The 14,314-nt window shown below is 35.8% G+C and overlaps 1 protein-coding gene across 1 annotated transcript; it reads right to left on the bottom strand.

Moving 5' to 3' along the window:
• Positions 1-10,881: 10,881 nt before the first annotated feature.
• On the bottom strand, positions 10,882-12,836 carry LOC104227013 (3-ketoacyl-CoA synthase 2-like). Its single transcript, XM_009779144.1, has 2 exons — positions 12,258-12,836; positions 10,882-11,764 (listed from the first exon to the last, which is right to left on the bottom strand). Exons 1-2 carry the CDS (start codon positions 12,804-12,806, stop codon positions 11,336-11,338), a joined length of 978 nt encoding a protein of 325 aa, XP_009777446.1. The 5' UTR covers positions 12,807-12,836; the 3' UTR covers positions 10,882-11,335.
• Positions 12,837-14,314: the final 1,478 nt, after the last annotated feature.

Raw genomic sequence — 14,314 nt, forward strand, 5'->3', positions numbered from 1 at the left:
TCATTAAAATGTTGTTAAGGCAAAAAGAACTCTTTAAAGATACGAAGAGAGGAAGACATTTCCTATTTAGTGCCTGCTGAGCCTCGTTAAAGAGGCTTGGCCCACTTGACTCCGGTTGCACAAACTTTTTTGGGATCTTCAGGTGGCCAAAACCGAAGTAATCCTCTAGCATGCCGATGTCCACGCCCTCAAAGGTTGAGTTAAGAGCCTCATCCATGGCCTAAGACGCCTCGGTCAGCTGTTCTGCGATGGTCCGAGCTTCGTCTATCTAGCCTCTATTTGAGGCGGTGACTCTAGAACGTGGATAAAATCGACATTTTTCGAGGCGGCCTCCCTCGAAACCAGGGGAGCTTCTTGTGAAGCAGTAGCTACTTGATCTTCTTCGAGTCCCCGAGCTATAGGGGACTCATCCTTCTGAGCATCCCCCTCTTGGGGTGCCAACTCTAGGTCGACATCAATCAGCTAGTTAGTGAAGAACTCCATGTCATCGTCAACTTCAGGAAAGTCCTTAAGCCGGTAAAAAGCCTCAAAATTTGGGGCTCGGTCACCAAAGGCTTTTTTGGTGCTCCTTCTAACCCTGAGTATGATTCTTTTCTTCCTTTTAGTCTCGACAGGATTGTCCGAGGAGTCAGGAGATCTTTCCTTCTTTTTCATTTTGTCCTCCTTCTTCGGAGCAGCTTTGGCAGTAAGCCAAAGTGAAGCTAAGGAATTTGTAGATGGAGTCGAGGCTAGGGCCTCGATGGTTTCCCAAAGTTTATTGGTCTTGAGCAAACATGTAGAAGGAAAATACTTGGTCTAAGTAATGATAAAATAAAAATGACCCAAAGGGAGATTCATACAAAAAAAGGGGCACTCACCATGAGAACTTGCCTTCCACTTGCCTTTGTAAAGCTTGTGCCACTCACGCAAGGGATAGGTGAGTTATTTGCATATACCCTCGACCCAATCCCTAAAATGAGGGAATGCATTGGGGACTCGGGAAATAATTGCATCTCAAATGAGACAAATATGAGAAAGATGAGTAGATTCGAAAAGGTACTTTGACAACTTAAGAGGAAGTAAACTTACGTTTTGAGTTCCACTTCTCGGGGAATGACAAGAACTCAGAAGGAATGAGGTCCTCAGTCCTTATCCGAACAAATCTCCCTTGCCAGCCTCGGTCCCCATTCTCGTCTATAAAGGAGAAGGGAGCTTTCTTTGCCTGATGGGCCAGCTTGATTAACCCCCCTCAGAAGATTTAGGGGTTGTAAACTCGGAGCAGATGGTCAATAGTGAATCAAGGCTCCTCTATGTTGTTAGCCAAGTGATGAAGAAGGGTCACGATCCTCCAAAAAGATGGGTGAATCTGCCCGAAGCAGATTTCATACCTCTTACAGAGATCGAAGATCACAGTATCCATCGGATCGAATGTGAAAGGATATGTATAAATGCTTAATATCCTTCCATGTGAGTCGTGATGTCCTCATTGGGATTGGGAATGACTATGCCCTTGCCTTCCCATCTGCATTCCTCTCAGACCACTGGGAGCGTCTCTTCAGTGATGGAGCAAACATACCTCCACGCCTCCTCACCTCGGCCTCCCTGTGTGGAGGATTTTTCGACCTTGATGTCGTTATCTATGGATCAGCCTCTAGGGTTGAATTCTATAAGGGGAGGTCCCGGGCTACTATGGAAAGTGCTGCCTCGGTGCCTATGGCCAAGGTAGAAGTTGAAAGCGCAGTGCTTTGGGGTATCGATTTCGAAATCATAGCCATCTCAATCTAGAAATATGAAGTTTTGAAAATTGGGTATAAAGGTTTCAAAGTTTGGTATGAAGTTTAGAAGATTTGTTATTAAGGTTTGAAAGTAAGATATGAAGATGCGAAGAACATGTTATGAAGATTTGAAGGATTGATGAACAGATAAAAAACTCGAGGGTAACTCAAGAAGGTTCGAAATCAGAAAGTAAAAAAGTGAAAAAAGGAAACTAGAGCTTTTTTAGAGAAGGAATAATGAATGGACGACGTTTCATATTCGGTAACTGCCGAGGATAATCAACCGGCAGTTGACGCGTATCTAAATTCAAAGCAACATGACTGATGGGACGTTTTAGCTCGTCAACTTGCTTATGGTGTACGAAGGAAAGAAACGGGATCAATTAGTCACTTCTCATCGTACCTATAAATTAACTCTCCAAGAAGTGAGGGGACTATCTGTGTACGACTAAAAGCAAGTTACCCCCGATTTTCTGATGAAGAAACAAGGGGAAACGTAATTCAATACTGCCTTGGGTAAGGCCGGGGGTGCCTGCAGTTCGGAGCCCGTAGGTGGATGAATGATGCGTTGGGAACCAAGCATGGCCAAACATGGGAAGAATCAAGCTCGAGCATAACAAAAAATCGAGGTTAAAGGAAAGACGATTAAAGAGGACAAACGAGGAACCGAAATTTCCTCCATCAATCGAATATTACGGCACAGATCATAACGAATATTAACTGTGGATTGATGAGTGAGGATTTTGACTGCTTATTAGCGCCTTTTAGCTTTTGTTTTAGTCTAAAAGCTTTGAATTGTGTTCCCGAAACTAATGAAATTATGCAAAATTGCAGAAATAATGGAAGTTGATCTCCCGAGATGAAATCCGACTCAAAAAGGAGTAAGTACGAGGTACAAGGCAATAAAAAGCGCAGGAGCACAACTGTGTGGTCCGCAGAAAAAATTGCGGACTGCAAATTTCCATCTGCGGCCGCAAACAAAGAAGGAAACTTTAGCAGTGATTTGTGCAAATTGTGGACCACAAATGAATTGTGCGGCGCAAAGCTGATCTAGAAGTTGAAGATCAGAGAGTGTGCAAAGACCAAGTCTAGAGCCTCTGAGAATTGCGGACCGTACAAGAATTGTGCGGCTGCACGAGAATGCCTTGAGGTCACAATCCTAATTCTGCGGACCACAAAAGAGTTGCCTCGTAGCCGTAGTTCAGAAATGTGCGGCCGCAAACCTCCAGTTCCTAACAGATGAAGAAATCTGCGGACCGCACATGGAATTGTACGGCCGCAGAACCTCCCGAGGGGCATTTTTGTCTAAGATTTTTAACCTTGTATAAATAGACGAGTTTCACAAAATTAGGTCAAGTTTTGAATATCTAAAGTGTTGTAGCCATTTTTCTTTGCCTCTTTAGGAAATCTTAGCTTATTTTGGTGATTTAACATTAGATTTCTCTATTTTAATCTTCCAATATGAGTTTTATTATCTTTTCTTCTTTATTTTCTTCTACACCCACTATGAGTAGCTAGATTTTTACTTGGTTTGTGACTCAACCCTAGTGTATAAACCTTATGAGTAATTAATTTTATGCTTATTTATGATTGAGTGTTTATTATTTAACTTAGTTCATGCTTCATTTGTAAAATTGATAGTTGCAAACATTGATTCATGCCTATTTGACTTAGTCTCTACTTGAGAAAGAGGGACCTAGTCTAGGTTAACTTAGCTAACAAGAAATTGGGTCAATTGAGAGATTGATTAACCCAATTAAAGGGCTGAACCTAGAGATAGTAACAACCCGACTTGAGCTCTTATCAACTACTTTGGTTGATACCCATTAGGTGTTGAGAATGCCAAATTGGGCAAAACCACTCTGTGACCTAGAGGTATTGAGTGGGTAACGTAGTATTGTGAGTTATAATACACCCCAATCAATAAAACGAGCATAAAAATCTTTATCCCATTAGGCAAATACACTTCACTTGCTTATTCCGAATATATACTCCTAGCTCCCATCTTAGGTCCCTACAGATTCGACCCCGACTCTTTGTTGGGTTTTATTATTGCATACGACCGTGTTATACCTCTTGTGAGGTGTGCATTTGGACGTGATCACGGATCGTGTTTTCTTGGAAAAAAGGGAAGGAAAGGATTTTTATCTTATTTAGACTTGTATTAGGGTTAAAACTCCTTTACTATATAAAGGGGAGAACTTTTTCATTTTTTGCGTCACTGTTGGAACGCATATCAAAGTAATAAAGTTTACTTTTGTCGTTTAGCAATTGTTCAAGTGTTCTTCAGTTGTTCATCCATTAAGTTGCAACTGAACTCCATCCTGAGGGCTCAATTGGAACCGGTTTCTAGTGTTCAAACCTAACGTCAGGCATAACTATTTCATCGCATTTAGTTTTCTTGTATTGCCTTTTTTTTAATTCAATTACTTGTTGTTCTTTGACCATTCATATTAGATTAAAATTACATATCCTTTAAACTATGTACAAATTTAATTGTTACTCATTTTAGGGTAAACAGAGATATTATTCACTTTTTTCAATAGAACCAAGTCGGAAATTAGGGAACTAGAATATATTAAACTTAATAACTAGCTATGGCTATTTAAAAATAAAAACCTAACCTGGATATATTTGTTTAACCCAAAAAATGATTTTCAAGGTCAAATCAATAATTTTATATGACGGGCCACAAGCAACCGATTCAATCCGAAAGATATAAAATTTTGTTAATACAACATGATAGAGAAGTGGAAAATAAATTCAATGACAGATAATATAATAAAAATAAAGCAGAGAAGAAATAATTCTTATTGAATGATCCTTGATAGGATAATGAGCCGAACAAAGCTTGAAGGGCCGAATTATGACTAACTTGGGAGTAAGATGCTATCAATTACAATGTATAAAATTATAGAGAAGAAATTAGATTCCCCTGATGGTGGTAAAAGTATGTCTATTTATAGGGCTAAATCTAAGTAACTAGTCTCCTTGAATTTTGGGTCCATTATGAGCATTTACTCAATCCATCCATTACTTTTGGAAGATTTGTAACAGCTGTGTAAATGCTGAAATTCCGTAACTGATGAGTTAATTCCGTAATTAATGAGTCAATCTCGTGCCTGTTGAGTCGATCCCGTGCCTGTTGAGTCAATCCCGTGCATGTTGAGTCAATCTCATAATTGATTGCCTTGTTCTGACCGTTACAATCATTTATTGCATTTATTAATAATTGATTTGTAACTAATGGTGTAATGATGGTAAATCCCATATAATCCGGGATTAATTTATTCCTTCCTCATTTTTAATTATGAGATACTCTCCCGCACCTGATCTGGGCTATTTCATGATGATCAGTTCCGGGACTAACAGGCACGGTATGAGTATGTTCGGTCTCGGGGGTGTTTCACATATCATCTTTACATGTCATTCTTCACTTTTCTTCAAACTTTACTGACACGTGTCGCCATTTAATAGACCCACATGGCGAGTCTAATTTTCACTAATACAGATAGTCCCCCCACTTTCTGGTTACTCACTATGATGTGATTTGAAAGTGGAAGATTTTATACTTTTCATCCTTGCCTCTGCCTCATTAAAAACCTTGCCAGAAAAACCCAATAGGGACAAAAACCGAGCGAAGGAAAAAAGAGTGTAGAACTTAGATATTCAGATGATAACTCTGTCGCTTATGTTCCTTTTGTCAATAATCTGTTGGTTTACACCTGTCTTGTTTCGGGGTTTGAAGACAAATCTTTGCCTTATGTTTGCAAAGTTTGATATATGTATTTCGGCTTTATTTTCTGCCTATTTTAATGTTTGGGTTTTTGTTTCACCCTTTAACTTTGCATTAAAAATGCTTCAATGCTCCGTGACTTTTTTGAATAAGCACGAATTATAAAAGAGGGCCCTTTTATGAACGACACTTAATAAAGAAGACGTCTCAACTTCATAATGGTGTAAATATACAAAGGAGAGATAGGAATTTTCACATGTTTTTCTTTAACAATGTTTTGAAGAAAGTTTTTTACATTTAATTTTCATAACATTTCACATGTGTTTGTGTATCGTCTATAACTCATTTTGCAACTGTTTTTTCTTTTAACAGATTCGATATAAGCTTGCACTCGTAACTGTTTTTCTTTTGCAACAGTTTTTGTTTGAATTAGTACAAAGAGATAACTAGTTTTGTTTACAACAGTTTTAAATATAAGGGTATGAATTTTTACCCATAACTATTTTTATTGATAATAGTTTTCAAATGAATACAAGGGTAATGCTTTTTCATCCGTAACTGTTTTCAGTTACAACAGTTTTTGAGTAAGTACAAAGATGTGCATTTTTACCCATAACTAATATTCTTCCTTTAACCTTTTTTGAAACATTAGTTTATATTTACGAATATGTTTTCAAAGGTTTTCAAGTCATGCTTGTGTTTTTGGCTTGTGACTTTGCTCTTAACTTTCGATTTGTTGGGTAGACCTTAGGCTTGACTTGAATTTTGATTTTTCTAGTCTTCTTTGCCTTCCATGTATATAGTCCCCAAGTGTTAGAGCTTTGAATTATGAAATCTCGAGCATTTGATTATTCCTTCCACGTAGTCCATTTCCTGAAAAGGAAAAACATACGGGACTCGGAGGTATATATTTAGATGATGACTGCTTAACCCCCCTTTTTTTACCAAAATGGTTGTAACCTAGACCGGGATTAATACAGTGTTCCTCGTGTCTTTCGGGTCTAATATCATCATTTGGTATTCTAGAGAATTTATCCGAGTACTAATTTTTCTTGGCACTTTAAAAAGTTATTTGAGTGCTCATACTTAGTCTTTTAGACTTAAAATATATATTTGGATGCATCATTACATGTGTGATGTCTTAATGTTGCACCTTTGGGTGTCTAACTTTTATATGAAAGATGACTCTTCTATATACTTTAAACGTTATGAAGAGGACGTCTCCTTTTCATTCAGGCAAAAAATAGGATCGATTGATCCGAGTAGACTTTTATTCTGAGGGAATATTAATCCCGGTAGGATTTATAAGAGTATTGACCCCATTAAAATTTATGGGAGTATTGACCCCGGTAAGACATTGAGTTTGAGGGTGTATTGATCCCAAATAAATATATATCTTAGTAGATTTGTCGTAAAGAGACATTTAATCTGATTGGATTTTGAATCTAAATTGGAGTACATGAACATACTTCCAAGTAGAGAGGGACACATGTCCGAAATAATATTTGAGATTTACGGGATAATCGATCCGAGTCATAATACAATTAGCCATTAAGAAAGAATTAGATATTTAGCTTGAATGGTCGTTGTTGGATCGAATACAAATCACGTGCTTGTTCAAAGTGAAATTTATTCTGGTGGTTTATTTGCATACATTTATCTTGACTTAGATGTAACACTCTCATTTTTTATCGTGGGATTCTTGACTCTGACATGGAGTTCTTGATCCTTTTTGTGTACGTGAAGTATATGTATTTTGAAAGAACTCATTCAACACTGTTTGAAGTGTTTATGCTTGATATGAGTAATACAACTAACTGAGTTGAGCTGGTAAATAATGTCAGGTCAAATTGACTAATCTTCAAATATGAGTAATCTCCCTAGTGTTTGAGTTTTGAGGTATGAGAACTCAAACACTGGAATCATAATTTGACAGTTCGCGATCTAATAGTCCCCAGAAGGATAGTTAGTTTCGATATTGATGGACTTTGAAATGGTCCAGTTCCAACATAGGGACGGTACCGAAGCTCTTTTTATCAAATATTTTATACTCTAGCTAGGAACTACGGAGGTTCCAAAATATTGTCGAGGATCATGCCATATCTTGACTAGAGCTATTCATACTGACTTTGATGAGTTTTTGATTTGAAGTCTTATTACCGGAGTAATTTTCACTACTTTCTTTATAAATTTCTCGCATCATATATTTTGTTTGTTTGGTCCATATGGTTTTAGCTTTTGGAGCCTTGAATATTCTCAAATATAATTCACCTCCAACAAGGCAGGTAGTACGGGATGAGACGCACTCAGAGTTATCGAGAGCATGCTTATCTTTGGGTAAAGTCCCATTCTAAATAAGAGATGGCTCGATCCCGAGGCTGTTTGATCCGGAAATGATATTTCTCAATAAGTGCCCGGAGTTACTTTCTAAGTCAGTGATATCAGCAGTAGATCTGAGACTAACACATCCGGCTCGATTTTCTTGGGCTGCATAGTTTTCTTGGATTTGATCAATCGTTAAATCAATATTTTTACTCTGAGTCCCCAAGCCAATTTAAGCCCTGTAGCATATGCTTCATACTCGGCTTTGTTGTTAGTAATAAAATAACTTTTATGAATTATCTAACTACTTTCCCTGATAGGCATTAAGCATTGCCCTAACTCGGGAGGTTTAGTACTTGTGGACCTAATTGTGTAGAAGGTCCAGATCCCGAGAATTATCCCAGAAATAACATGTTCGGGTAATATGTTCGAGCTAAAATTAATCATGAAATCTACGAAATTTATGATTTTATAGTCGTACGTGGCTGATAAACAATATCATATTCACTTAGTTCGACTACTCATTTAGCTATCCTTCCTGACAATTCATGTTTATGCAAAATATTGCGTAATGAAAATATAGTGACTACGGAAATTGAACGACATTGAAAATAAGGCTTTAGATTTAGGGAAACTACAATTAATGCCAACTTATCAAAATGTAGATATGTAGTTTCCGTATCTAAGAGCATTTTATAATAGATAGGAGAATGTGTACCTTTATTTTCTTGAATTAAAATTGCATTTACCGAGACATACGAGATAATTTGGTGTACCAGCAATCATCTTTCTCCTCAGAATTTTGAAAGTAATGACGCGTTGTTGTTAGATAGCACGTTCGAATGATTTGACTTTTCGGACTAAACTGATCTTTCGAAGTTCTGTAATTTTATCTTTTATTATTTGACTCTAGTTTCTTCTTTTGCTTGGCCGGATTATACCCCGGGTCAATATTGAGCATATAAACCTTTTCCTCCGGTAGTACACCTGCTATGTTAGCATGGAGGCAAGCAAATCAATTTTTGTTAGCATGTAAAAGTTTAATCACCTTACCTTTAAAATCGGTGACTAGTCTCGACCAATGTAAACCTTCATATTTGAGAAGTCAATGATAATTTCTAGTTATTCAGCATTTGACCTCGTGGCTTTTGATGCCTTTGGTTCAATGATTGCTTCCAAAAATATTTGTATAATTGTCCAAGGTTATTAATGAACCTTCCTTCCTCGTGTCTATTCCATCCCGCAGCTATCTCTTCTTTTTCAGTTGTTAGATGTGGTATCTTTGTAAGCAATCTTGTGGGTGTTTTGCCCATGTTCTTCCTAATCTTCATTCTTCTCCTGTGAAATTTTACAATTTAACAAGGTAATTCCTTGCATGTTCGGGTAGAGCCAGATCTTTTCCATCCCGTGAAGAAAATCTCGTATCTCTTTGCTCGGACCTATTTTTTAGATTTTTGCATTTAGATTCGAATCACCCAAGAATCATATCCACTTGATCTCCGGACCTGTTTTTGACTTTCAATTGAATGAACGTGTCTTCCTCTATTCGAATCTTTATATTATATCGAATGTAAATTTTACTCCTCAGTTCCGGGAAGGTCCGGCGTTATTCTTCTGACTCCTTCAATCATATCCGGAATCACCTCGTTTTGGTTTTCGAACCTGTTTTTGGACACTTATTACTGTCGATTTGACTTACCGTGTCTTTTTCTGTTTAAATTCCGGTGCTGCAACAGTTATGCATATCATTCTCGCAGTATAGATAGGAATTCCCGGAGGTGTTCTATCCGCTCGTTCTGTTTATGTAAGGTTAGAATTAAATTTTGCAAATTAAAATTACCTGGTATATCTTAACCTCGTGTTCCGAAACTGTTTCGTACAGATCCGTTATAATCAGTTCTGGTACAGATAGTTGCGGTACCAATATATCGATGTACATTCTCTATTTTTCTCTGCTTGTTACTTACATATCATTATCATAGCTATTCTTCCCTTTTTATTTTGCATGGTACGTCATCTCCAACTTGGTTGTCCTCAACTGTGTTGATTGGTAAATTTCGGCCATGATGAAGGTTTAAACTGAAAACAAGCGAATATTAACAAAAATTGTTACTATCTTTGGATGAATAGCAAATTTGCTTGAGTTCCCGGTAACGGAACCAAACTGTTTAACCCAAAAAATGGTTTTCAAGGTCAAAACAATAATTTTATATGAAGGGCCACAAACAACCCATTCAATCCGAAAGATATAAAATTTTGTTAATACAACGTGATAGAGAAGTGGAAAATAAAGTCAATGACAGATAATATAATAAAAATAAAGCAGAGAAGAAAGAATTCTTATTGAATGATCCTTGATAGGATAATGAGCCGAACAAAGCTTGAAGGGCCGAATTATAGCTAACTTGGGAGCAAGATGCTATCAATTACAATGTATAAAATTGTAGAGAAGAAAATTAGATTCCCCTGATGGTGGTAAAAGTATGTCTATTTATAGGGCTAAATCTAAGTAACTAGTCTCCTTGAATTTTGGGTCCATTATGAGCATTTACTCAATCCATCCATTACTTTTGGAAGATTTGTAACAGCTGTGTAAATGCTGAAATTCCGTAACTGATGAGTTAATTCCGTAAATAATGAGTCAATCTCGTGCCTGTTGAGTCAATCTCGTGCCTGTTGAGTCAATCTCGTGCATGTTGAGTCAATCTCGTAATTGATTGCCTTGTTCTGACCGTTACAATCATTTATTGCATTTATTAATAATTGATTTGTAACTAATGGTGTAATGATGGTAAATCCTATATAATCCGGGATTAATTTATTCCTTCCTCATTTTTAATTATGAGATACTCTCTCGCGCCTGATCTGGGCTATTTCATGATGATCAGTTCCGGGACTAACAGGCACGGTATGAGTATGTTCGGTCCCGGGAGTGTTTCACATATCATCTTTACATGTCATTCTTCACTTTTCTTTAAACTTTACTGACACGTGTCGCCATTTAATAGACCCACATGACGAGTCTAATTTTTACTAATACAATATTGATCATGAATCGTTGATCAAGTCTAATACAAATGAAACTTAAAAGCTTTATTTAAAATAAAATAAAAAAAGAGCAATTACACAATGATAAAATTAAGATAACAGTAGTGGTCGTTCAAAGTAGTCAAAGTTGAATGTTTCAATCCCATTCAAGTCGAGATCATCAGTATCAATTTCCCCATTCCATGGATTTTTGAAGTCATTGCTATCAACAGATCTCATGGCACGCCAAATCAAACTGCTACATTTGAAACCCGATCCAAATGCCATTTGCCAAATTCGATCATTTTTCTTGATCCTCCCCTTAGCCTCTGCATATGCAAGTTCATACCAAACTGAACTACTCGAAGTATTCCCAAATCGTCGCAACGTAATTTTTGAAGCTTCCATACTCTCATTACAAAACTTCAACATCTTTTGCAATTGATTTTGAACTGGTAATCCTCCAACATGAGGGAAGAAATGATCAACCGCTGCATTAAATTTTGGTACGTATTTTTTTACATTTCCAACCCCTAGAAATCGTCTTATAAGATTTTTTTAAAAAAATGTATTTTTCCGACAAGGGTAGGATTAAAGGACCTAATAAGGTAAGGTTGGTTTCTATAGCATTTGTTCCTGCGACCAAAAGATCTTTAGTTATGGAAACACCAATTAAACCTTGTTCATCTTCTTCTAGGAAAATTGATTTGTATGAACGATCTAAACTTGCGCCATGAGTATGGACATCGCGAAGGATTTCGTACTTGGAAAATTCTTTATCGGATGGTCGATTAGAGAGGAGAATTGCAGCTCCACCAACACGAAATGTGCAATTTGATATGAATTTGGACTCATCATTTCCCACGTAGATGCAGTCTGTAGTGTTCTCTGTACTCAATATTAAAGCACAGGTGTTTTCATGCACCTGTTTCCCATGTAAAATGAAAGTTGAATATCACTTAGTTCTTGTATAGTAAACAATCGCGGAAACAAAGCACCTGACACTAGCTAGCAGGCGTTTGAATCAATATTTGGTTAAAAATAAGAAAAAGAAAAAAGAGTACTAATAGTAGTTATTTTTAAGTTTAAAAAATAGCATTTGGAAAATTATTCATTTGTGAGTAGAAAGAAATTATGTTACTTGAAAATACTCATGAAACAATGTATTGCTATAATGTCTCAAAAATTTTAACACCAATCCTCAAATAATACGTTACTATTATTCACTAAATTATCTTTCACAATTTCGATATAAAATATTATCATCAAGCTAGTTAACCTTTCAATGGCTACTTTTGCTACCATAGTTATAATATTTAAATTAAATTAACTTTTTAATATTGTGACTAGTCAAACATATAATATAAAATAAAATAGAGAAATAAAAGCATAATAAAACTTTGGCAGTGCTTAGTTACCTGAAGAAGTTGGTTGGCAAGACGAATGGCCAAAAGTCCAGCAGTGCAACACATTCCAGTAAGATTATATGACAAAATATTGTGGTTCAGCTTGTAACGATTAACTATCATAGACGATAAAGACGGCACAGGATGAAAAACAGAGCAATTCACTATTAGTATGCCAATATCCTTAGGCTCAACAACTTTAGTTTTTTCAAATAAATTGTCCAAAGATCCAAACATGACAAACTCAGACTCTTTTCTTGCTAAATCCATGCATCGATTAGGAGGATCTTTATGCAAAGCCTCTGGCAAATAGGTGGTATCACCTAAACCTACTTTGTCCATTGTCATCTTCATGTAATCCATCATTTCTTCGGAGTAATTTCCAAGAATTTTCACTCTTTCTGCTGTCATTATTTTTGTGCACATTTGTGAAATTGGGGGCTTTGAACATGCAAACTCTATCAAGAAAACTTTTTTAGAACGCATTTGAATGAAACAACGCCGTACTCCCCATATGAAAATAAGCAACGCCCAGAATATTATTGAATTGACAACAGACATCTTGAGAGAAAATAAAATATGTTTTTGCTTTAATTTATTCTTGGAAATACTGACGAAGGAGCGACGTCCCACGATTATATATAGGAAAGTGAGCGTAGATATTGCTTTCAAAGGGTAGAAATTAAAATATCAATCTTTTTTACTGATGCTTCTTCACTTTCTTCATGGGTGAAAATCATTTTGATCCTCCAACATTAAACTATAGATATTCTGCTCCTTAAAACTTAATTGTATTCCCAAAATGACTATTTTATCCTTAATTTTGTCAGCCTTGGTCGATATTTTTTGTTATACATTTTTAATATCATGATATTTTTCTTAATCTATGTTATGAGTTTACCTATAGTAAAAATATTTTTTTATAAAAAAATTTAAAAATTAAAAATGATAATCAATCATATATAATTTATTGAAATTGAATACTGAAAGAAATGGGTAAAATTAAATATTTTGAATAAAAGCCATTGTTAATATCAATGGGAAAATGCATAAGTACCCCCTAACCTATACCCGGATTCTCAACTACATACTTTTTCTTTGCGGGAATTCTATTACCCCTTAAACTTATTTTAAATGAAATTATTTGCACCCTTGACGCTGACATGGCAGAGTGTGTGTATTTCACTCTCCCAAAGAAGAGTGAGAAGCAAAAAAAAAAAATGATTTTCAGATTATTTTTATTCTTTATACCATTTTTTCTTACTTTTTTTCCTTTTCCTTTTCCTTTTCCTTTTTCTTTGTCTTTTTACTTTTACTTTTAAATGAAATTATTTGCACCCTTGACGCTGACATGGCAGAGTGTGTGTATTTCACTCTCCCAAAGAAGAGTGAGAAGCAAAAAAAAAATGATTTTCAGATTATTTTTATTCTTTATACCATTTTTTCTTACTTTTTTTCCTTTTCCTTTTCCTTTTTCTTTGTCTTTTTACTTTTACTTTTTTTTTTTTAGTTTTTTCTCTAATTCCGGCATATATTCATTCACCGGCGACTTTGTCTAACCTTTTTTCTTCTATTTTTTCTTTTCACACACAAATTAAACTCTCAAAAAGTTCTATTCATAAGCAAGCAAAATACACTCAGATTTGGGGGAAAAAATTCATCATCAGAAAACCTTCCCACGCCGAAAAAAATAATGTATTTAAATTTTAACTGAAAAAAGTTTTCTCTACTTATATTCGTTTTTATTTTTTTTGATGTTCCTCTCACCCATAAATTACACTTTTAAGAAAAATTTATATATATATATATATAACAAAACACACTTAGATCGGGATAAAAATCTGTCTCCAGAAAAAAAAATCGCCGGAAAAAATGGTGTTTGTGAAATTCCGACGACGACCATTTTATGTTGCCGGTGACCAAAACAAAAAGAAAGAGAATGAAATAACAAAAAAAAATAAGAATAATAAGAAATAAGAAAAAAGGATAAGAAAAAGAAGAAAGAATAAAAAAGTACTAAAAATACTTGTCGGGGAGTAATAGGATTTCCGCAAAGAAAAAGTGTGTAA

This window comes from Nicotiana sylvestris, chromosome 9 (assembly GCF_000393655.2).
Source record: "Nicotiana sylvestris chromosome 9, ASM39365v2, whole genome shotgun sequence".
Lineage (NCBI taxonomy): Eukaryota > Viridiplantae > Streptophyta > Magnoliopsida > Solanales > Solanaceae > Nicotiana > Nicotiana sylvestris.